A 25,270-nucleotide genomic window follows, 5' to 3' on the forward strand; every position below is an offset into this window, starting at 1 on the left:
ACGTACACAATGAAAATGCCCATCAGCACTTAAACCGATGACACGGTTTAATAATAATAGAATAGAAGTAGAGCTAGTCTTACCTCCCAGCTAACAACAACACAGCTGGGGGATTTGCATGTGGTGTTGGGAGCCTTGCACTGCTCAGGGGCCCCGGGGCCAGTTGTAACCTCACAGCGCTCCGAAAGAGGTCCAAACTATCCGCACAAAAGAGCAAAAACAATTTAATACAACCGAAATATATTATATTAGAGTTTTTCCAATCATATTTAGTGAGAAAGGACAGAATAAAACAATCCCTTCTCCTTTTATTGAAAGATCAGTTTTGACAGCCTCTCTCACCCCAGCCTTGTTTGCTGCCTTAAGCCGGAAGCCGTAGGTTTTGCCAGGCATTAAGCCTCCCACAGAGCAGTCAAACTCTGGACCGTGGTAAACCTCCCTGCTCTCCTCAGACTGTGGCCCACTCACTTCTACACTGTAGCAGGATACAGGGCTGCCTCCGTCTACCTGAGGGGGACCTAGGAAATTTGGACAACCAGTGTTTACAAATCAATACACTTTAAAAATGGTTTTCCAATAAAAAAAAAATAATACAGTATATACACAAAGATAAATGTACAAACAGCAGAAAACAAAAGCTCAATGCTTTGAGGTAGTTTGCTAGACAAATAATTGCATCAACAGAAGCTAGAATACATCCCACACAGATCTGAGTTGGAGAGGAATGACTCACCCCAGCGCAGTTGCACCTCCCTGGCTTTGGGCTTGCCCACCAGCCGAGGGGGCTGGCAGGGCCCTGGGGGCACTGCGGGAGTCTGGACCTGCAGGGTCTCCGACAGCTTGCAAGGGAAGACAACACACCAATTAAGCCCCAGAGGGAAAAAAAACCCAAAACAAATTGACAATCTCATCCCCCTGCACTCTTTCTCTTGCACAACACAAACATGCTGGATACAGATTGTCATTTTCACCCGCTTATCAGGCTGATTCAGGCTACAACAGACCAGAAAGGAGCCAAACGTGAATGCATCGTTCAAAGGTACACCTGCATTCCAAGAAATATGCTGAATTCCTCACAAAGCCGTGGACTGAGTTTGACAGATATTCTGGCGAGTGATAAAATAGGTCTGTGACAAAAAGCGAACATGTGAGTGTTATGTCACATTGTGCTGCGCCAAAAGGCAGGATCTCGCCACCATGAGTCATTGTTCTTTACAAGCCCCATCATGAATAAATGCATGCACTAACAGCTGATGAAGAAATTAATGAAGAGAGTGTCTGTGAACTGAACTAATTAAGAAAAACATCCTCTGACACATGCAGGGAGGGTTAATCGATTAGCGAGCCTTGTCTTGTACTTACACACCAGGAAGCATAGTCTAATCTTCTAACATAGGACACTGGCTGAATGACAACTTCCTATTAAAACTCACTATAAATAGAGTGCATATCTAGAATTATTCATGTAAAATTTATCAGATCAACCAGGGGATGTGCTGAGATTCATGGCTGCCTGCCCTAACAATTACTGTATATGTAACAGCCGAGAAATAAATCAATAATCAGACAGCCAACAGAAAAACAGTGAATAAAAATCAGGTTTTATACTGTATAACTGCACTCTGAGAGACAAGGTGACATATAAGAGTGGAGTGATATCTCTGGAGTGATGCCGATTTATAATTTTGAGTCCAATAAAAGATGTGTAGGTAAATAAAATCTGCATCGCAGATTCTAATCATTCTCTTGGTACTTGTGAATGTATAGGGTATCTATGCGTGCACGTGTGCTGATGCTGCGTGACTCACCGGGCTCTGTCCCCCCTCGCTCATGCAGTAAACTCGCGTCTGGTAGGAGCAGCCGGGCTTCAAGCCTTCACAGACGTGCTCCATAGCTGGCCCTGAGTAAACCAGGTCCCATGACAAGCCTAAGCACAAACATTGGAAATTAACGTTATTTATTTCAATAAACTATTGTTTCAATACCCCAAAAATAATATTCAACAATAAATAATAACAATGATTAAACATTTTAATTATCACCATTGGCAACTCACCGCTTAAGCCCTCAGACAGCTCCACAACATACTTTGTGACTTCTGCTCCACCATTTTCTTTCGGGGGCTCTGGATTGTAAAAGATACAAAATCAAAATAATCATCATCAATGCAAGCAAGCTTAGTTTTCAAGATGCCATGTCTGCAAATCTACTCTAGAAATGATTCATTTCAGTAAGTATGAGATTTGGCGAGTGACTTGATAATAGAGGAACTCACTGCCTCTCAAAACGAAATGTAAATGTAGATTAACCCTGATTTACCATTTCACAACCAAATTAGTGGAGAAATGCAGATTTTTTTAAATGCCGGTAAACCCGCTAAAAATAGGCAACGGACCAGAAGATGAGATTGCCTTTCTATCTTTTTTTCTGGTGTGTCATGTTCAATGTCACAAATGCGCCAGGAAACAGGGACCATTAGAAAGTAGGAGGTCGTGTACCTCAATAGACTACATCTAGAAGATGTTTTTAAAAAAGTTGTGACCATTAATATTCTGAATTAGACACACTGTTTTTTTTTTTGCAGAGCTGATAATGGAAGTAGCTAACGAGTGAGATATCTCATATCTCTCTCATCTCTGTTGCGAGTCTGAGTTGCACATGCACAGTAATGAATGATGAACACTGAGGGACCTGACATCAGGCCAGTGACAATGTTATGGCGGTTACTTTTCACATCTTAGGCCAGAGAAATACTTCCTTTTTAAACACACGTTCGCGTAAACAACCAGTTGTGTCGTGAAAGAAGTTGTTCGCATTACTTGCTTATATACTATGCGTGTTACTGGAAGATACCACTAGATGGCATACATTAGCTTGTTGTTCCATTGTTGTCCCTGCTGCTGCTGATGTGCTTACTGACCCTAACAAATCCCCATAATGGCCGTACACTGCCCCTACCGTTCATGTGTGTATTGCATGTTATGGACACGTAATGTTAAATTTCTGAGGTTGTGCACAACCGATGCTCCAAATGAACGCAGGATAAGCAGGGAAGTCGTCATGCATAGAGAACGTGTTGTTATAGGCAAGTGTATCTTCTGCCTTATACTTACGTTCGTCTTTCAAACTCAGTGCTGACTAAACGGTCGTTGTGTGCTGCTTGAACAGAGACAGCGTCCGAAACTTCAATACCCGTCTTAGCATTGCATCTGTGAGTGTTTTACATCACTGCTGAGTTAAGCTGGAGCTGATAAATACCTGTGACTACTGCAGTCATTTGATGTGGGCATGAATGCTGATTGTAGCCTTTCCCATTGAGGACAAAAGCCAGATGTTAGTGCATTTTTGTCCAGTGTGAAAGGGGTATTGGAGAATAGAGACACAACTAACATTGTTTTCAGAGCTGCAGACAGGTTTTTGTTTATGTTGAAAACTGGAAGCAGAGACAAAGTGCAGCAGTGGGTGAGGAGTTTTTCCTGTGAGGTTTAGGAAGGATTTGAGCTGAATAAGGGCGAGAACTGTCATTCATCTAGTGTACTGACTGCTTGGGATATCATCTCTCCCTAGCAGATTCATCTCTAGTCAGGAAAAGCTCAAAGAGTGAAGTGAAATTATAAACTAGCCTTTGTGGCCCGTCAACTACATGTAACAGTGAAGCATTTTGATAATGAAAAGGGCATTGACAGGAAATGCTCACCCCAGGCCATCTTGAAGCTGTTAGGAAGGACTCGTCCTCTGATTACAGGCCTGCAGGGACAGCTGGGTCTGTCTGGGTTTGTGATGAACTCCACCACCTGGCTGGGGTTACTCTTCCCCTCTGAGTTGTATGCTGCCACCTGGAGGAAGTGCATGAATACAGGCGTTAGGAGTCAAATTATTTCTGTCAGAATTTTGGCCAGTGTTTGCACAGATAGTCAGTGAGGGCAAGTGTATAAAGGTCATTATGTTTCCTGATAACAAGCACTGACTCAACTCAGAGAAGAGTAATGAAGGGATCTGAGAGAGTGAGCATAACACTCTGTCTGCAACTAAAATGGCTTCAGACAAATACCACATTATCACAAAGATTCAGCTGTACATGTAAGGCATCTACACATACATTTCAACAAAACTGTTTCAACAACACAAGCATGGCTATCAAAAAATCAAGGCAGTGAGCTTTAGTGGCATTTTCATTACGGTTTGCGATAATATGGAAATCTGTGAGCATGCTGCTGAGTGCAGCTCATCCACATACTGTACAAAGACAAACCTGCACAGCAACCAGACTCCACTCACACTACACAGCTGGATAATTGGAAATGAGGGAGGGAGGCAGTTTTTAGAGTGACTAATTTGTATCATTTGGACATAATGGAGGTTTGTTTGGGTAATATAGTACCTTTTCTTGCAGTATCATTTTAAGATAAGATTTGGTGCAGATTTTTTTGACTATGTGAGTGACGCTTTCTAACTTCAGTTCTTCTCAAAGCATTAATATGATTTAATGTTCTTAAGAGCTGGACAGATAGAGAGCACTTGTTGTCACTCGCTGCAGGAAAAAAACAAGTGTTCGGGGTAATTTGAATTCCTGTGGAGCAGCTCCCAGCTTCAGCTGATAACCGAGTTCAATTTCAGAGTGTAATCACAGCTACTTAGCCAAACTAAAATCAATTCATGAAATAGAATTTAGTTACACATAACCTGTACAATGAATTAAAACTGGAGGCTGGTGTTATTTTATGTTTTTGTTACTGTCAACATTTCCCATAAAAAGATCAAAACCAACAGTGCATTAGACCGTCACTCAGTTCTTTCTCCTCTCCGGTCTCTTTCCCTCAGCCTCAGGCCCATTGCTTCCTACTTAAGACATAAATCTTAAAAACAGCAAGAAATGTAGTTTCTATTGTTACTCAGTAGCATGCAATAATGCTCAGAAAATAGTCCACAACAATTCCACTATTTTCTGAGTATTTAAAGCAGCAGGATGGTATATGTGGAATCATCTCAAAACATAGTGGCAGTGGTCATCATAACAAAAGTTACTGAAATGAGCCATTAACCCTGGCAGTGTCAGACATCATATTTCTAAGAGCAGCTATGCAAGCTTCTAAAATCAATTAACTGATCTGTCATGAGATGTTTTTCCCCTTAGTTATCACCAAGTCAAACTCTGACTGCAGACACATTACACAGAGGCTATCTACAGCCAAAGGCAAATTTTAGACATTCAATACATTTATAAATCTAGCTGAAAGGGATCCTGTGACAAATCTGTTAAAACCAGTTGATTTTTGTTTGAACACTGCTTTTGTTTTTTTTTAAAAATTAATTAATTGACCACACCTGTAATGATTCATATGCAGATGCAACGCAGGACTTCAATTCACTCCCTATTAATCTATTTCCTCGCTGGGTTGCCTTAGATTATCAGGAGCATCGCGTGTCTTTCTTACAATGGTCTCTGTCTGTTGAGTCCTGATTATGAAATTCTGGGCCGATACCAATGTTTTGTTGTTGTGTTTTGTTTTTGTTTATATTTAGAAAACAGCAGAATGAGAGGGGAGTGCAATGAGGGAAAGGGTGAGAGACAAAGAGAGAAATACAGTGACATGGAGAGAAAGTCACTTTTCTGTCCCTAAACTTCGCTACATTTTACTGCCGGCCAAAAAGCCACTTTGGCTCAAACGCTTTGCTTGACTACCTTCTCACTGGGGCCCTACATGTGACGAGCATCGAGTCCTCCTGTTTATGCTGTCGGATGCCCACCGCCCTGCTGGCAGAATCCTGCAAACGGATGAGTCATAGGGCCACTGTAGACCTCAGCACCCTCCCTGCCTGAAGCGTGTCCCCTCCACACATACACACTCCGCTGCATCTTAAATTAAAGCTGTGGATACCCAGCTTTGAGTGCAAACATCACAGGGCTTCCTTACCCTAAACTTGTACTTGGTACTCCTGTGGAGATTCCTGACGGTGCAGGACAGTTCGTCGCCGTCGTAGCTTGGCTGGAAGCCATATCCCTGGGACAAGACAAATGACAAACGGAGAAAAAAACAACCAGGTGAGCAATGACTTACCAGACAACCATTGTAGCAGAAAACAAAGTGGTCTGCAGGAGACAAACAGCTTCAGGGAATAGACAAATGTTTTTGTGTTTTTCCTCACAGGCACTATGTCTGCAGGTAGTTGCTTGCAGTGCAGGTGACAGTGGCGATAAATGTCATGTAACTTTTAGAGAAGACTGATGTTGCAAAGGAAAGATATGTGAGTTTCATTTTTTCCTTTTGGCTGGGTTGAATTATGTATGTGAGTGTATTTTATTAATGGCGTCCATATTACATGCTGTCTGAAGATCAACTTAAGTCAAAAAGATGCACTTGGAAATACTGCCCTCTAAGACATAATGGCACTCCAACTGCAGCAAGGACCTCACAAAGAAGGGAAACAACGCGTATAATATTGTAAAGAAAGCCTTTAGTTGCAGATCCTGCTGTTTCATTTGTATGTGTTGAACTCAAATGATTTCTGTATTTAAAAAGAGACTGTGAGAAACTTACGGAGCCTTCCTCCTCCATCTCTAAAACATAGTAGATGTCATCCTCCTTTGGAGAGCTAGTGGGCCTCTGCCACTTCAGACACAGCCAGGTCACGCCTGCCATCTCCAGCTCTGGAGGGAAGGGTGGCAATGGCACACTGCATGAGGTGAACAGGTCCACCACTTCACTGAACTCGCTGGGGAGGGCAGAGAGAGACAGAGGATGGGAGAGAATGGGAGAGAGAGACACAGGAGAGACAGAGTGAGAGACACACATGCGCACACAGATGGAGACAATGAATGGAAGAAACAGCAACATAAAAATGGACAACAGAGAGGGTGCTATCCAGGAAATAATCAAGCATGTTAAGATGCCTACCTTACACCCATGTCATTTTTGGCTGCAAGGCGGAAGGAGTATCTTGAAGCTGGCGAAAGCTTGGTCACTCTGTACTGCTTCTGAGCTCCATAGTAGCACTGCTCATAGATCCCAGTGCCCTTCCCCTTCAGAGAACATAGTGTTTAGTCTGAAGATCAAGTAACTACAAATCTCAGTTCGTTGGGCAATGTTTAACATTTCTTTCATGATAAATTAATAAATACCTCATCCCATTGAAGAATGTAGTTTTGGATTTTGGAACCGTTGTCACATGGAGCCTGTAGATAAACCATGACAGTTTATTATATGTAAATCAGAAAAACATAGCAAACACACATACTTTCATGCATTCAGAGTGAAAATGTCATAGATACACTTAAATATTTTAGATGGCTTAAGCACCACCATCCTTCTTTACTAATACGAAAAAAGCAACCTGCATCACTACCAATAATGAATAGGGTGCATCCAGGTGTGCACACTTTTCTATGTTTTAAATAACTCAGTGATGTTTGCTGAACACGGATGGTTGTTCTTGAAGTGCTTCTCTAAACTCACACATTTACACACACATTTACACACACATTTACACACACACACACACACACAGGGAGGTGTGTCTGTGCTACCACACAGGAGGAGGGAAGATTGCTTTGGAATCACTTTTTCTCTTTCACCCAGCCAGTTTGGAGATCTTAACTGGGTGATCTACTTAAATGCAGAGTATGTAAGCAGGGGTACTTTTAATCAAAACAAAGGACAGAGTTTGAGGACAATGTGAGGTAGCAATGGATCACTGGAGTTTGTTGTCTTCATTGTTAAATAACCACCATTGCAGGTGAAAATCTTTCTGACATTACTCAGACAGAAAAGCCTGCGGAGGAAGTAATATTTTAAAGTTTTATTCATGTTGTGTTTTGCCACATCCCCTCTCTCTGACTCGCTCATGGAAGTTTTAGCGGCAGGCAACCAAATGAAATGCACTATTTTCTTGAGTAAAATACAGATTTCTCTGTGCAAAGCGGCACACAGCGCAGCACAAGTGTCATTGCTAGTTTCAGACTGACGCAGTTGTCATTTTCATGCCCAGCGCCAACGTTGTGTAAACAGTAAATGTACTTGTGCCCACCAGTGTGCCCCTGGGTGTGTTGGTCTTAAAGTGAGGTGTGCTAACCCAACAAAAAGCTGGTCTAAAGTCAAAAGCGCAGTCTGTTTCCTGCTATTTAAAGGACGCATTAGACGTGCGTACACAGGCGGGTTCACACTATTCATACACTGCTTTTAGTTATTTTAAACATTTCCATGAACGCAGTAATGTACCGTAACAAATATCATGGCTTATTTAATCAGCAAAACTAAAAGCTGTAGTTATACACTCTCCAAAGGAAACGAGTCAGGAGTTTCAAATAGTCAGTGAAGGTTATCAGCTGTTCCTCGTGCGCAAACGCGTAATGTATGTTAATGTATAGATACACATATCGTTTCTGCTGCTGGAGGATCCTTACAGGTAATGTCATTAATAATTTCCTCATTAATGACGTATTTCTCCCCTCTCATCCCATCTATTATTGATCAGGATGATACTTTTTAATGACCCATCACACCTGATCCACAGACTGAGATGCGCGCACACAAAGAGGGCCACGCAGCAGCACTCCTCCTCAGTTAAATATCAGTGTATTTTTTCATATGCAGTCAAACAGAGTTGTTGATGGGACAGATGACTGTGAAATGGTGGGGCAGAGGGTCCAGCAGCCGAGGATCACATCCCTTTCTCTCAGAGAAGACAAGTGCCACTGTGTAATATGTGCCAGGCCCTGGCGCACCTGGCTCTTAGAAGGAATGGGAGACGACACTCATATTGGTTTGATTTATGTTCCACACAAAACACACCCATGACTATTGGTGTCTAAATACCACCTCTTTGCACCGCACTTTGCATCCAGATTATTCAGCGTTTAACTAGCAAAATGTCTTGGACACGCCCGAAACACACTAGCGGGCTGCGCTTTAGACCATCTCAATAGGGCCCTATATCTTTCAGAGGACAAGTATGTCTGTGTATTAAAAGGTGCTATGGCTTACAAATTATACCATTGTCTAAATACTTGGTTGATCCACATTGAAATTTTTTTATTCAACTGCTGTTCCTACTTGCCCTCCACCCTTCAAACTGTGGTTTTTAATCCCAACTCCATCAATCATCCTCCTGTTTTTACCTTCCACTGGAGTACGAGTGTGTTCTTGGTCCCACTGGCCTTCCTGGGGGGATTGGGAGGATCCGGCTCACAGCTTAAAGTGGTGAAGCTCACAGCCTCCGACGGGCTTCCCTGTAAACAGTTACACATGGCCTGGACCCTGAGATGAGAAGAACAAAGTGGTTACAAAATGTTCCTCTGTGCATTAACACTGTTAGCTCAAACAAAAGCATGTAGAGGGTTGTGCCAACCTGACATAATAATCCGTTGCTGGTCGAAGGTCTTCTAAAGTAGCACTTAGTTCTTCCCCGCTTCATCAGAGGAAAACGGAAAAATAGTGTTATTTCAAATAACTTTCTCTTTTTCATAGCTTTAACCACATTTGGTGCTCAGTCTTGTGGCAGCTTGCTGCTAGTACTCACCAGTACATGCTCTTGTATTTCCCATCTTTGCCGCTAAATGAGATGGAGACCTCATAGCTGAGGGGGTCCTGGGGGCTGCAGTCGTCCTCCACACTGCCATTCTCACTCTTTGGCCTGGCGGGAGCACTCCAGCTCACTACTGCTCCCCTTGCCTGAATGTCTGACACCTACCATATGAGAGTTTTATGTGTCACTATCAAGTCTACTCCATCAAACCTGGACATGAAGCAGAAAACTGCAGCACCTGCCAAATCTCGAAATAGTGTACTATGTAATACATTTACAACCCTAAACCCACCTGATGTGTGGTAATTAGTCCTGTACAATGCTTCGTAGTCCTATACATTTATCATAAACACAAGCTCTTATTCTTAAATTTCAAAACCAACACAAAAATCACATTGCTTGGCAGACGAAAAGAGACAGGGATCAAAATACTCAAGCTGATGCCACCCTGGGAAAAGGTTTTCAGCACTTGGCAGAGATGTGCTGTGCAACCCTGAGATTTTTCGTTCTGTTTTGAGGAGGTTTAAAAATAGCCGGAGACACACTGCAGGGGGGATTCATATGTGGAAGAATTCAATCAGGTCAAGTCTGTGCCTCCTCCTCCCCTCTGCCCTCAGGGGCCTACCTTACTCCTTTACTTCCCACAGTTACATTCTCAGCCCTTTAACAAACCAGAGTGGCAGCAAAGACGAAGAAAATCCACTTTGCGTTGAGGCTGAACCCTCCCACATTAGACATCCTCCCTAAACTTTATCAATCATCTTTCCAACAGACTTGTTTTGCTACTTTTACAGGGAGTTCAGACCTTAGCGACAGTGTATGACAAATCCCATCTTTTATGAGGTCAAGGAAATTCTATTTCTAGTTCTACTGATTCCCATCCAGCTGCTGTTAAAAAAGCTATTCTCCTCTGTATTTATCTACTTTGCTGATGTGAACCTGGCACCACTAAACCAGGGTTTTTCAAGGTTTATTTCAAAGAATAAAAAAGCTGAGCTTTTGCATTTGAAGTCTAATACATAATCTTACAATTTGGGACAAAATAAACTACCATGAGGATGTTGGAGCTTGGTAATTTAGTAAAAAATCTGTACTTCCTTCAAATTAAAGCTCAAACCTTTAAGTAAGTGCTAACATTGTTGTTTGGTGGCACATTTGGGAATAGAAATCCCCACACGGATGCTAGTCAGCAGGTCTGACTCCATTAGCAAGATGTCAGCAAGAATTCATCACGGATGTTAATAGAATGTTTAATGACGCAACACATTGGCATCATTACGAGTTTTCATGAACACAGCACTAACAGCCACAGGAAATCTTGCAAATTTTACTGATTAGATAAAGAAAAAATAAAGATAGCAGAAGATGGATAGAATACTAACCACTGGTTTACCGATGGTACTCAGTAGTGCTTGCAGGGCCTGAGCTTCTTCGTCCAGCTCTGAGGAGAGAAATACATCTATTTTACTATTTTAGCATTTTTAAACATTACGTCCATCTGCTCTTTGGACAGTGCATATAATATTTTAGTACATCTGCAATGACTCTATTAAAACAAAAAAAAGGAAATCCATCTAAAAGAAAATGTAATGTTTTAATGGCCGCCGGTCAAATATAAAGATGTGACATGTCTTTATAAATGTACCATCACAGATCAACATTTAAAATCAGCAGTAGGGCTGCAACTAACTTTTCATTATCGATTATTCAGAATAATATTTCACATTTAATCATTTTGTCTATGAAAGTCAAAAAATTGTGAAAGATGCACATCGCAATTTCTGAGAGCCCAAAGTAACATCTTCAAATTGCTTCTTTAGTCCAACCAACAGTCTAAAATGCAAAGACTCTTCAATTACAATTACAAAGCAAATTCTTACATTTAAGAAGCTGATGGTTTTTTTTTTAACATGCCATTGTATTTTAGTGGTTGACTGCTCATATTTCAGTGTTCCAGGATTTCAGCAATCTTCTTGAGGTCATAAGGTGAAATTATTTTTCCCTCCACTTTCAAAATTGACAGTAATTCCTTAATTATGCACTGGTGTCGCCAAGTAGCAGTGTTAAACTCCATGATTAATGAGCAGTCAAAGTTCATGTAATCAAGAATAATGTTGGCCGTGTTGCTGATCCCTCACTGCCACCAGCTGCTGCAGCTAATGAGGCACTATTCTGAGCGCCTAAACACAACACACTCCTAAGATCTGGAGAATGCCGTGTGTAAACCTCAATGAACCTCTACCCTTTAACCTCCTTACCTCCTGACTCTCCATTTTTGCCCCGGCCTGTCTTGTCAGGGCCAGCCACCGCGTGGCTAAGCTGTCCCTGCTCCGCCTCTAGCCCTTTCCCTCCAACGCCATTGTGAATGTCCACTGTGGAGGGGCTGCTGCAAGTCTTCTGTGGCGAAGGTGGAGGGCTGTCTTTCACCTGTCCTCCTCCTCCTCCGCCTCCCTGACGGTCCTTCAGTTTCTTCTGCAGACGCTCGTATGTTTTGCTAGTTCTGTCGTCTCTGTGAACAAACGGGGGGCGTCCGTGTTGGGAGTGAGAATCTGTAGAGACTGGAAGAAGAAAAAAGCAACACTTGTGAGATTGCCAAACAAAGAGGGGTATACAAAAAAACCTGTCTGACAGCCAGAGAAGCAGGTCAAACAATTGCAAACTCATTGGTTAATATGAAAGGGTATACAAATAAACAGGGCGGTAGTGAGGTAAACTCCCAAAGATTAAACTGAAAGACTAAACAGTTTGACTCGGGCCTTGATTGTATAACTGGACTGTGCAAATAACGTGTTCGGGGCAAATAAATAATATCCTAATATAACAAGAGAGCCCAGACACTGCTGGCTCCAACTCACCCTGCTCTGAGTAGATATGAGCTGGATGGTACTGGGAGATATACTGAGAGCTCATGTCGCCAACGCCCCCCGCCATGCCTGTGTACAGGTGGGGTGGCGGGGGCATCATGGCAGGGTGTGGGATGAAGGCAGGCAGGTGGGCATGGGGTGGAGGTGGAGGGTGGTGGAGAGGTGAGTGGCCCCCGGGATGGAATTCTGGTTGCTGAGGTAAAACCAGAACCCGCCGCACTCCGTTCTCCTCTATGATCTAAGAGAAAACAAGAAGGAACGTACAAATCAAAGCTGTCCTGAGTTCGACAAGATGATGATCAGTAACACTGCACTGGAAATCATACAGGATTAATACCTGTGAAACGTATCCAGGAGGCACATAGATTGGAGGCACTGAACCATTTGGAGACATCATGGGAACCTGAGCAGGACCTGTGAAGAAAGCAGGAGCTAGATCAAACACTTTCCTCCAGGGCAAACAGCTGTTTCATCTTTGGTAATGTATTTAGAGTATTAGAGTTTTGCACAGGGCTGATGTTTCAGCTCGACCAAACCCCATTTTTAATGTCTCTCTCACACCAACATTTTTTAAACCTCAATGTGGCTCAACATCGTGGTTGCCTGAATAATAACCATACTATAGGTTAATATTTTTCTCCATCAGAAAATCACTTGAAATGATGAGTACTTGGTTACTGTCCAACTAGCAACATGTTGGAGTTAACGATGACTTACAACAAATGAATGCAGATACATTTTTAAAAGCTAATAAGAGGCTAAATCAATGTCAGACGATGGCCAAAGAGGTTCAGAGATTGCATTTCGGTCAATGCTTACGTATATTTTGCCCACCCACTGGCAGGCAACTAAAGCTGGGTGAGACATGATTGGTCAAAACTACTCAGACTACCAACATAAACCAGAACACTTCTGATACCAAAATCCCTCGTCTACAGATTCTGCATTTATATTTAGATCTGTTTAACCTTCTACAAAGATAATACGTGGACTTTTACGTCTGTAACCCTGGACAATCATATTGAGTCCTTCCATTTTGCCACCTATGGTATATGATACTTGGCAGGCGTTCCTTCGAGCCAACCTCAAAAGTTGCCTCTGTAGGGGGAAAATCCCCACATAGTCGATCACTCTAACCCAGCTGCATTTTCAATGACTATTTCATTTTTTTTAAATACCTTTGAGTAAGAGAAAGCAAGGAAATGCATTTTTTAAAATACTGGCAAACGCAAGAAGACCACTTTAAAAAAGTGCTGAGAAACAACAAAGTTTCCTGCGTGGCTCTGTTGTAGAGGCCAGTGTAGCGGCTTAGCTCAGCTCAGAGAAGTGACAGCTCAGCAGAAAGCCTGGGAGAGAGAAAGGGAGAGGGACCTCTGTGCCAAGTTTGCACATTCGCACATTTCTCTTCTTACAGACCTAAGACATAAACAGTAGGGCCCCAGCGCCAGATGTCATGCAGTAGAGCAAAAAGATCCTCAACACACACTGACCTCCCAGCGGCCTGCTTGAGGAAGAGCTTTCCTTCATTTTGTCAAAGCTGTCAGCAGAGAAAAGGCAATTCTAAATGAGCAGCCATAATGGGCCCACGACTACAGAGGCTGGCCTGTGTAATGATACACTGAAACCTCCCACTTCTAACCTCTAGCACCACCCCGTCAGGTGCTGAAGTCCAGGCTCCACCTATCGTAACAGCAAGTGAGTGCTGATATACAGACAGTTGTCTGTTGTTAGGTAAACTTAGTTAAAACTGATATCGTCTGATACAACAGCCTGCAATAAGTCCCCCCTTATTGTTGAAACTGTTTTAAAGGTGCTGTTGGATTGTATTGTGCTGCATTGAAAGGTGTTTCTAATATTTTGTTCATCTTTTTTATAACAAAGGTAGACAAAATATTAGAAACACCTCTCAGTATAATGTAGTACCATTAAGAGTGTCTGTATTTTCAGATCTTCATCACTCTTTCAGTCCTGTTGCAGCCAGACATTTCCTATTGAAGCTGTATTGGCTGTGTTAAAGTCTGTCTCCAGGGATGGGACAAATTGCTATTATTCAATAAAAAAAGAATCCATAATAGGATGTGGATAAGTCTCTGCCCTTCTTTATCACAAGAGCACTTTTAAATATTTTAAAAGGAGGAGAAGCAGCCGGAGGGAAGTGGTAGGTGAAGAGCAGCACATGACAGGAGACTGGAAAACCTTGGACACATCATCAAGGTAAGTAACAGCTCAATATTTTTAATCTCCACAGACACGCTTTATCATTACTCAGACTGGGCGACGAAATCAAATATAACAATAGTTTTGATCAACTCAGCATTATTGATGTTGCAACAACAATGTAGGGATGACTGCTGGTACTTTCACAAAATATTAGCAAATCATTTATGTGGATATAATGACAAACTGGATAATGGCAAGTATAAAAACTGATAGAAGAGTCTGCTTAGTTTAGAAAATTCACATCACAGCCCTTTGTGTACGATTGGGTGTTCAGACCACACAGAGATCGTAATGAAGATGCTTGGGATAATCTATAATTATTACATTCCCAGTTTACTCTTTCAGTGCAGTGATGTCATTTTAGACAATGAAGTTTATTGTTAAATAACTAAAATATCCTGCCTCTATTACATAGGTAGGGATCATTGCAAAAAATGTCTGTATATTGACCAATATATCGATCTTTTACTTACTATTATCTGTATCAGCATTAGCCCCAGAAATCACTTGGGTTAAGTGTCATTCCCAGGGCATCAAATATGGATGTTCTGGGTCAAATATGGATGCTTTGGGTCAAATATGGATGATTTGGTTCAACCCAAAAGCATCCATATTTGACAACGTGGGAATTAAATTCATCAATCAACCATCTTTCTCCAGAATCACCAACTGCACTTTTATGTTAGTCCAAATAACATTAATAATCTAAGAAAACAAATCTTTTCTCAGAAACTCAAAAATGAACAGGGTTCAGGTTGGCACAGGCCTGGATGAGACATTAAAACTGGACTTTGTTTCAAAATAAATTACCAAAATAGACATTTCCCAAAACTATCATTGTAGCGTTTAATTCACTGTGTACTGTGGGCTGTTAGATCAGTTAAAATCTATTGCCAGACAGTCTCAGAATGTATTACTTTAGGTTAGTAGAAAAATCATTGGGAAAACACTGTATTAGTCAACCTACTAATAAACTTAATTGGATAAGACAAATAGTAGGTAGGCCTCTTATAGTGAAATCAAAAGGGCAGAGAGCTTTGAAGCCCCTCTCAGTACACCGAGCCAGCAGACCGATCGGCAGTGAGTCATTTCTCTACCTCAGAAAACGGGTCCACGAGGACAAAAATCTTAATTCAGGGAGCATGGGAGAGCTCAGCCTGAATGAAGGCAGTCACACTGCCTCAGCCCTCATTGATTTCAGATTACAATATCATTTGAGTGGGAGTTCAAAGTATGCAGTGTTAACTCCACTCACTTTTAAGGCTAATAAATGATATGGTGCTTATGCCAGGTGCTGCTGTGCACCTGTGCGATCACTGATTAAGGCGACTCCGGTTAGTGCCGCGATGCTGACTAACAGGAAATCTGATGAATCACATTAGTATTCAATATGCCGTTGTTTGTCTGTTTAGAATGAAAGGCTTTGTACCGACTTGCAGAGCGTAGGGAGACGAGGACTAGCATAGGGTGAGAGAGGGAGGACAAGGGAGCCACACACATCCAAGAGAGAGAGGAGAGGTAGGGTGGAGAATGGGGGGAAAAAAACACCCACTCTTTTACATCAGACTGACGCACGAGTGCTGACAGAGATCAGATAGAAAAGGCCACATCCCCCTCCCCCTCCCCTCCCCTCCCCCTGAGTCAACTGGAGCATTGGTTGTGCTGACGTGGCCGTGGAGTGCCAGCCTTCCAGAGGAAGCAGCCACGGGAAAAACATCAGTCCTCCTCCACAAAACGGCAGGCTGCCACTGAGCCAAGAATAGCCACAAACAAGCTGCCCATTCTGGCAGTGTAAACAGAGGCTAGGCAACACTTTGGGAACACCATCATCTCCCGTCAACATCACATAACCCATCTTCACCTCCCCGCCTCCTGGGGCAGGCCAACAGGATCAACTGGTGCGGTGTGTCTGAGGCGAGAGGGGGCTAGAGGTTACCGCTGGGAGATGGGGATAATTGTTCATGTTGGCCGAAAAAGCCGAGGGAGAGAATTATCAAAGGCCAGATACATGTCCACACACATACACAGATGTGCAAGGGTGGCGAGTCCACTCTGAGCACCCACCTGTTTCCTCCTCTCTGAAAATGGACAGAGATCACAACAAACAAGCTCAAGTGGGACTTCACGCAGGTCTTCTAAGACACACTGCAAACAGAGGAAACTTGGCAGACGTGGCTCTGAAAATAACGGCAACAATCCAAGCAAACTGTCAGGGTGAATCGGATGTACAAATGAACCCTCAATTAGACATGGAATAAATTAGAATAAAATGAAGCATAGAAAACAAGCTGGATAAAGGCAGCTGGCTAGGTTAACAGAAAGGTGTAAAAATCAATGGCGGCACACAGACACGAGAGGACAAGAGAGGGGGAGAAAGACAGTGAGACAGAGCGGTCTCATATGGGATCACTCAATAAGCTCTCAATGCCAACATGATGAACTGTGAGCCTATGAAGATGGAGCAGGTTTGATTATTAATTAGAGCTAATAAATTGTCCATCCACAAATTAAAAGGAGAGAGAGGAAAGGCAAGCCGACTGACGGAGGTTAACAATTACAACCTAGCAAGCCAATGAGGCTAAGAACTGAACTGTCAACAAAACAAAAAAGTACTAATTGCAATTCAAAAACCTAACCTTGACTTTTAGTGATGATACTATGGTAAATTATATTATGGTTTATTGATAATATGGCTAATTTTCCTTGCAGGCAAGAAAGATCTTCCATCAATTAAGAGGGTAGTAATTTGCAATAAGTGTGACATTCTATTAGCAGATTATGAAGCCATGGACGTGTTCGCTCATCCTGGCTACTGTCAATGTCTACAACATGCCAGTAAGCATCCAACCACTGCCGATCCAGACTCAGAGTACGGGAGCGAGTGGGGAAAAAAGGAAAAGGGCATTCTGTGTTGATATGATTGCAAAACAGAGCCTGAGGGAGGAAGCTGTACAGTAAACAATGGAACAATTTAATAAGAATATCCATTTTGTTTAGCCGTTAGTAAACTTTGTCTGAATTCCTGATATTTTGAGGCATCCGCATGGTATTTGCAGCCCAGCCGGCATGAATGACGTTTACAGGAGGGGAGGGAATCAGTAACCTTCATGCTTGTGCTTATTACAGAACATCACACTGCTGCTGCTGCTGCTGCTCTCCGCCAGACAAACGGAAAAAAATATTTTTTTTTAATAATGAATTATTTGGCTCCATTCAGGATATGAAGAATTCACTCTAAAACCACTGTCTCCTCCTGCATCGAGGAGCTAACCTCACCAACCCACTGAGGTTGATAATTTAGTACAAAAACAGCTGAGTGGACACAGAACTGCCTTGCTCTGGACATCCCACCCCTGACTAAACTTAGCAGACAAACAAAAGTTTTTTCTCTCAAACACCCCTCTCTGTCATCATCTTCTATCATCCTCTTTACCCTTTCTCCTTTCTCCCTCCCCCTTGGTATCAACGCAGCAATGGGAGAATGAGTCACAAGCTCAGTCATTCTTAGAGCTACTCACTGCAGAAGCTGTGAATGAACCGCGCCTGTGTGTGTGCACCCGCACACACGTTTGTGTACATGGACTTGGAGTTAGGTGGGGGAGGTGGTGAGTATAAAAATAATGTGCTAATGAGGCTAATGTGTCTGATGTTTGTGCTCCAATTATGTGAACCATATGTGACGAGTTTTGTTCGGGAGGTTGCTGGGGGTGAGGAAACATGCAATCACCCCACAATTGTGCGCACGGATACACCCTCAACACGCAGTGTCAGATGTTCAACAGTGCACGTCCTGGCTGCTCAGTTTCAGGCACAGGGGACTTGACAGCCTCAAGTCCCTCTGATAGAAAATAGACTAAGCACATCTGCAGCACCATCAGGAATGAGATGAGGTGTTTCACAGCTATGGCATCGGAGATAAGGGACAAGATGACAGATGGACTGACTGACCAACCAGTATCTAACAGAGAGAAGAGGCAGAGGACACTGGCAACATGTCTACAAACTGAGCCAGACACACACACAAACACACACACACACACACACACACACACACACTTTAGCTCCCTGTCGACATGCCAGAATGACTATCTTGGCTTTTGTGGGAGAAGGCACATCTCTATCAGGCTCAATAAGCCCAGTGGAACTAGACAATGCTCTCAGCCACCAACCAGAGACTGAATCATCCAAAGTGATGTGAATCAGCATCAGGCGAAGTCAGATAAAGAAGTGGATCTAATCAACCCAATGGTCCCTATGCTGACTTGCCTCATCACAAAGCTTATCAGGTGGTCTATCTCTTAGTGACAGTGATACAGCCGTCAGATCTACAGTGGAAGATGCTGACAAAAGGCCAAACCAGAGAGCGCTGGGGGTCTGGGTTCATGCTATGAGGTCATGTCCGGTCACATACAGAACACCCCTTATGGCAGGGAGCACAGCGAGCAGGAAGATGCTAAATGGCCACTCTAATTAGCCTCCCTCGCTAAAGGCCCCTCCTCTAAGGCAGATCTCAGAAAAGACAAATGGCTCCTATAAACTGCATTTTACAAGATTGTCTGTTCATATTAAGCAGGCTGTCATGCACTAACACGCAGCAATTACGCACATCCAGCTGCTAAAAATACATGATTGAATACACAAACTGGAGTGGGATGGTGCAAATCTTGAAAAATACATGTAAACCAGATCATGCTGGCTCTGTAACGGTCACGCTGTCCCTGTCTGTACATACTGGGGTTAAAGGTGAAAGCACGCATATGTACAACAGACACTTAAGTCAACACTGATAGTCTGCTGTTGTGAACACACAACAAACCAAACCAACACACCACATGCGCATACATGCATGCATGCCCGCACGCACACACTCTTCTTCCTCCCTCCTTGCACCGCTAGCGGTGAGTCATCCCTCTATTCACGTCACCGAGAGATGAGTGCACCCAGTGACAGGCCAGTTAGTAGCAGTCACACTGATCTATGTGGCGCTTCTCAGCTCTTTGTTTCTCCTCTGATGGAGAGACTATGTATGCTCGCTCCCTATTAGGAAGGTTTACTCAGCTCGTAATGGGGGGCCGTTGTGGGAGCTCAGTCAGACAGGAGTAGGGAGAAGAGCCCCTGCGTGAGAAAACTGTATGATGGCTTCTTCCTGGGCAGCATCATTTCACAGCTTTAGTTCCTTTGTTATCGAAACCTGGAGGCCTGAGGCCTATTTTCCTGTTGGTATTCATATATGTCAAAGGATACAGTGAGACAGTCTGCAAGGTAGCACTGTTCTATACATTAGGGATGCATGATATATATTGGGAATATATAAGGGGAAATTTATATCAAGGTTATTTATCACTGTACTGATAAATAGAGCTGATAATACAAAGCAAAACTGCTTTCAATGATTTAATGTCAGTACAGTACGAAGGAGAGGAAGGAGAACAAGTGCAGCATGCTGTTGTCGTGCTCATGACGTCAAACTGCTGCACCTGGGTAGGGTCCTGTAGTGTAGACTTAAGGACCAAATATGTTGTTGCCAGTGCTGATGTTGAGTTCAGAGGAAGACAACACGAATGCAATTTGCAAAACATGTTCTGCAAGGGTTCAAAGAGGAGGGAAGAAGGCTACGAGTTTTAAAGGAAAAGTTCATCCAATAATGAAACTTCAGTCGTCACCCCCATGCTAATGGAAAGTAGGGTGAAGTTTTGTAGACCACAAAACATTTCTGGAGCTTCAGCTTGATTTGAAAATGGTATTTACACACTCAATGCATGGTAGAGGATGGGCACCCACTTCTGACTGGTTGCCACCATTTTAGCTTGGCAACTACAGTGAAGATCTCATCTCATCTCATCTCATCTCACGGCTTTAAAGAGACATTTATTTATTTTTTTACAGTTGTTTGTTCACATTTTAAAACACGTACCCATCTACTTCAGTTGTTTAGGAGAATGCTGCAATGCTGTTTTGCTGTGAAGCGCATGATATATTCTGTGGACTATCAAACTTTACCTGATTTTCCATCAGCATGGGGGTGAATAGATAATGACTAAAATTAAATTTATGGGTGAACTTTTCCTTTTACATGACATGGAATAGTAAATCCATCCATCTTTGCTTGCTACATCTTGGCCTTTAGCCACCCTCAGTGTACATAAACTTCGGATTATATAATACAAAAAATGTGAAATTATTGGTTATCTCGTCAGTATCAGCTATGAGAAGCAGATCAATATTGGCTACTGGTAGCGACTGAAAAAAATCAATCCCTACTAGACATGGGTTATTAAATTTATGCTAAAATGTCAACCAACTGCGAGCTGTGGTCACCAAGGGTAGCAAACATTATTCACTCCTTTATCATGCTGTCATCCTTTATTTGTCTTTATGAAATCAAATTGAACATTTAAGAGAAAGAAAGAGTGGCCTTTAAGCTCACAGAAATGTCAATAAATGGAGGGATGTCCACAGAGCGAGCCATAAACAAAAGCAAATCATTTTCAGATCCATGTTTTCCCGGGCAACTACATTTTGTAATAATCATTTGCAATTATGGCCCCACAGCTCTACCTCCTACAACTACTCCAGCTGTCTTTCGTTCACAATGTCAGCAACGTGTTGGAGCCAGACTTCATTGTTGCTGTCACAAAGCCAGCGCAATCACCAACAATTGAGGAAAAGGAAATGACTGCCATCAGGACAAATAAGAATGTGTAACACATCTTACTCAAACACCACCTATCTCCCCTAACTCCTCTACCAACAAACTGTAATTATACCATATGCCTTTTTTTATATTATGAACGTCTATCTGTGCACAGTTCATTCCATCATCTGGCTAATTAAATAGGAAGAGCAGCTTGCCAAATGACATTCAGGTAGCATACTAGATGAGTGGGAAAAAAAATATTGGGTCTTTTGGACAGGAAAGTATGAGGGTTGAGAAAAAAGATTTCAGGGGTGACACATTCAGTACTACGGGAAGTGTTGTAATAAAAAGCAACAATAAAAAACGAATTGGATGCATTTATGTGCACACAACATCACAAAACTGAATTCAAGACTGAAGGTGATGGTACATTTTCTGAGGTCAGGCAGCATTTTGTGAGTCTGTTTTCAATTTGTTACCTTCTACATGCATTTTCTATGACTTAACATGTTGGGATACATATTTTATTTAACTCCTTTTCTTTAACTTGCCATGCTTATTAAGTATGTCTAATGTGAAGCAATGTGATCAAGCTTGATCAGCTCAGTCAGTGTCTCTTAAAATTGATGCACTTCCATAACACATTCTCTCAAGCTGTACATTTCTCTATATTGGCTGGAACCATAAGAAGCAATTATCCCACTGAGCAGTCTGGGAGCTGTGAGACACAACTGTAATCCTGTTATCATTTCTGTAAAAATACGTCAGTGCATCCTGACTAACCCCCTTCCCTCTTTCACTGCACATGCTGTGAAAAGCTGAATTAATTCAGGTGCAGCTTTTTGCTAGAAATAAAGAAGTTAAGCAAAAATCCAGCTCTGCTAATTAGATTATGCTTTCACCTAGTATTACAATCTTACACGTGTTAAAATGATCAGACTTAAGGACATTTAGGAAATATGGCATTAACTGCAAGTACTGAGAGCATTCCTATGATTAGATGACAATTTTTGGGTATCAATATTGGATTTAAAAAAAAACTATTAATTTGTCAGAACCATCTGTACATACAGGCACAGAGATTCTTAGCTTTCATTTGATTTCTTTTGTGCCTTTTATGGGGAAGTTAATTTCAGATGTTCTTGTACATTTAATTAATCAACGTAACACAAATGTACAGTGTGAATCTTTTCTCTAATTACAGTTACAGCCTGTGTTTGTGTTCTCAAAACAGTGAAAATGTGTCAGATATTTTCTGACACAAGAGGAACCACTTTTTTAGATATTCACTTCAACTATATCACCCAGCCTGAGATATTTTACGTATTTGCTGTAGTAATTAATTAAGACAAGTCTCTTAGCTTTCCATAGATGTCAAGGTATAAGCAGAAATACCTTATTCTGCTTGGGTTTAAGCATTTTAAATAAGCAATACATTTGCGGAAGCTTTTCAGCAGTCCTGTCAAGAGTGCAGCCAAGAAGGCATTTGCCCTGAAACTGACACAGTGACTAAATGTTATCTGCTCTCACTGGAGCACTCTCTGCTGGAGCAGTAGTGCTCTGCCCAGTGAATATACTGTACCTCTTGAAGCATTTTGCAGCAAAGTCTTCATATTTGGGAGATACTGCTAGAACTTGCTTTTACTCATCTTGATGCTTTTGGGATTGGTATATCCAATATAGTTAGATGCTGTTAAACTATCATATGTATTATAAAATATTTTGTGATGAATATATATTTTTACAACATCCATTCAACTTCAGATAACTTTGAGAAGATATGCATTTGATTACAGAACAGTTGTCTTACCTGTGATACACTGAAACTGACCATCCTCTCGTTGAATAGTGAAGGCCTCACCTGGGTTTACCTGCACCAGGATTACCTGTGGAGAAACAAAACAACATTTTATTCTTCTAAGTTCATATCACACTTGCTCTACAGCGAGTGGTCAATTAAATTTGAAGAATGAACAATTTAACATGTCAGCACATGTAAACAGGAAGCCACAGTCAATGTTTTGTAGAAGTCGCTCAGGCACTGTACAAATTCAAGATCTCTTAAGATTTCTGCTAACTTTCCTCCACAGTTCCAGTGTGAGCAAAAGCAGCAGCATGTCTGTGAAAAGCAGCAAACAGTCTTGGTATAATGTGACACTGATTATATGTTGAACTGAAAATCATCCTGTGTCTCTATTTAGAGCATTTCTGTGATGCCCAATAGGCGACATGGTCAGACGCAGACGCAAACAACTATGGGTGACACGATTCGACACGATTATCATATTTAAACTTTTTTTGGACACTGATGGCTATGCCAGTATCTGACAATCACATCTTGAAGCTGTAAATAAACAGATTATGGTTTTAACTGTAATTAACATTTTCAAATTCCTAATATTCCTAATAGGGATTCTAGAGTACAATACAAAATACCACTCTTCAGGGATTCAACAAAAGATATGAATTAAGTTTTTTTTTACTAAACTTCAGTTACACAAATCTGTCCTGAGTAAACCTTCTTCCCAAAAAACTCAATTAAGGATCTCTTGCAATGTTATGAGTTCTGTTCAGTTCAGTTCTTCCCCGACAAGCAAACCCTCTTCCAAAACAAATCAATAAAGGATCCAACATCTGTGTGTCTGGTACCAGTCAGTTAACCGTCTTTGTGCACACAGGAGAAGTGTCTCGAAGTACAACTGCAGGCTACCAGTAAGCTAGCTGTGTCGTCTTTGAAGCTTTTTTTCCTATGGATGCAAGAAGGCGGGGTGGAGAGGAGAAAAAAAATTCAGGGATAATCGCCAATCCTGCTTTTGATGTTAATGATTGAGATTGAAAGCTCATTTTGATCGATTTTCGATGAAGACTCGAAATCATGACAGACGTCGAAGCAACAGAAACAGGGTTAGGGGCACAGGGCATCAATAAGACCCAAAACACACAAAGCTGTCTCTCGTGGGAGAAGTGCTACAGCCAGCTTAAAATATGTGCGGTAGACAAAAGAAATTGGACAGCTCAAATTTAACTTTCAATCACACAAATTGTTATGTGGACAATAGTCCATCTACACAGGAATTAGCTACAAAATCATCAGGAAAAATTAACTGAGAGCAAGACTGACAGACTGTGGGGGCTGAGGTGGTGACAAGCCTGTCTCCTGTCTTGACTGTGGTCCTAAATGTAGCTGAGGGGATAAACAATCATTAAACTGCAAAAAGGAATATAATATTGTTTTATATAGGAGATGTAAGCGTGAAGACTGTAAAGCTATGGCTACGATTACTGCACTGCCATAGCTTTACAACTTAATCCATCAACAGGACACTGTATATGTGCGGAAGGGTTAATTGAATGAAACACAAAGATTTCATCCTTCAAATCTAGGACTGTTTCTAAGAACTGCAGGTTACAATAAAAAAAATAATCCCAACCCGTAAGATATTTAAACTTATTGCTCTTTCTGTAAATCAATGAGATGAAATGATTGAATTTTTCCCTTGAGCTTGATTACTTTCAAAGTCTGTGTTCAGCAATATAAATTTACTTTTGTGTTTTACAAGCGAGCATTTACAAGGTTAAAAATAAAACTATGTATCAAACATACAGACAAGGGCAAGCATGTACATATCAGGAACATTCAATGGATGTTGCCTTCAGATAAAACAGATGAAAAAAACTGAAAGGAAATGAACTGATCATTATTTCGACCCACGTAGCAAAAAATAACAATTGGCCTCCATGTCTAAAAATATTCAAAATTAAAATTATCAATGAAATCATGATTTGTAACCAGAGTGTTTATCCCCATTTTAATTTATAAAAATAAAAATAAAACTTTCCTCTTCTTGAGTTCAGGCTTTACATGTATTTCATTGATCTTTATCCATCAGAAATGTGAACTGCGTTCATCATGACTGATGGAAATATCAGGTACACACTGTTACCATACTCTGAGTCATGCTGCTTCTGTCTTTACAAAAGACTTCGGCATCAGAACTGAACAAAAAAAAAAGAAAAAAACCCTGAT

General features: G+C 41.7%; 1 protein-coding gene across 4 annotated transcripts in view; it reads right to left on the minus strand.

The window, feature by feature from the left end:
* The window catches only part of fndc3a (fibronectin type III domain containing 3A), a gene marked incomplete at its 5' end in the record, with an annotated part of 50,476 nt that overhangs the window by 10,124 nt on the left and 15,082 nt on the right, over window positions 1-25,270 (minus strand). For all 4 annotated transcript variants that reach the window (XM_084351143.1, XM_084351144.1, XM_084351145.1 and 1 more), the window contains 18 exons: window positions 84-197; window positions 343-518; window positions 734-839; window positions 1,809-1,927; window positions 2,057-2,125; window positions 3,698-3,836; window positions 5,916-6,002; window positions 6,540-6,714; window positions 6,897-7,021; window positions 7,121-7,174; window positions 9,116-9,254; window positions 9,346-9,405; window positions 9,517-9,683; window positions 10,905-10,963; window positions 11,781-12,080; window positions 12,378-12,624; window positions 12,724-12,800; window positions 23,054-23,129. In XM_084351143.1, the coding sequence (XP_084207269.1) occupies window positions 84-197; window positions 343-518; window positions 734-839; window positions 1,809-1,927; window positions 2,057-2,125; window positions 3,698-3,836; window positions 5,916-6,002; window positions 6,540-6,714; window positions 6,897-7,021; window positions 7,121-7,174; window positions 9,116-9,254; window positions 9,346-9,405; window positions 9,517-9,683; window positions 10,905-10,963; window positions 11,781-12,080; window positions 12,378-12,624; window positions 12,724-12,800; window positions 23,054-23,129 (2,289 nt within the window). The remainder of the gene's footprint in view (window positions 1-83; window positions 198-342; window positions 519-733; window positions 840-1,808; window positions 1,928-2,056; window positions 2,126-3,697; window positions 3,837-5,915; window positions 6,003-6,539; window positions 6,715-6,896; window positions 7,022-7,120; window positions 7,175-9,115; window positions 9,255-9,345; window positions 9,406-9,516; window positions 9,684-10,904; window positions 10,964-11,780; window positions 12,081-12,377; window positions 12,625-12,723; window positions 12,801-23,053; window positions 23,130-25,270) is intronic.

Source organism: Pagrus pagrus, assembly GCF_965226575.1.
Source record: "Pagrus pagrus genome assembly, chromosome: 4".
NCBI lineage: Eukaryota > Metazoa > Chordata > Actinopteri > Spariformes > Sparidae > Pagrus > Pagrus pagrus.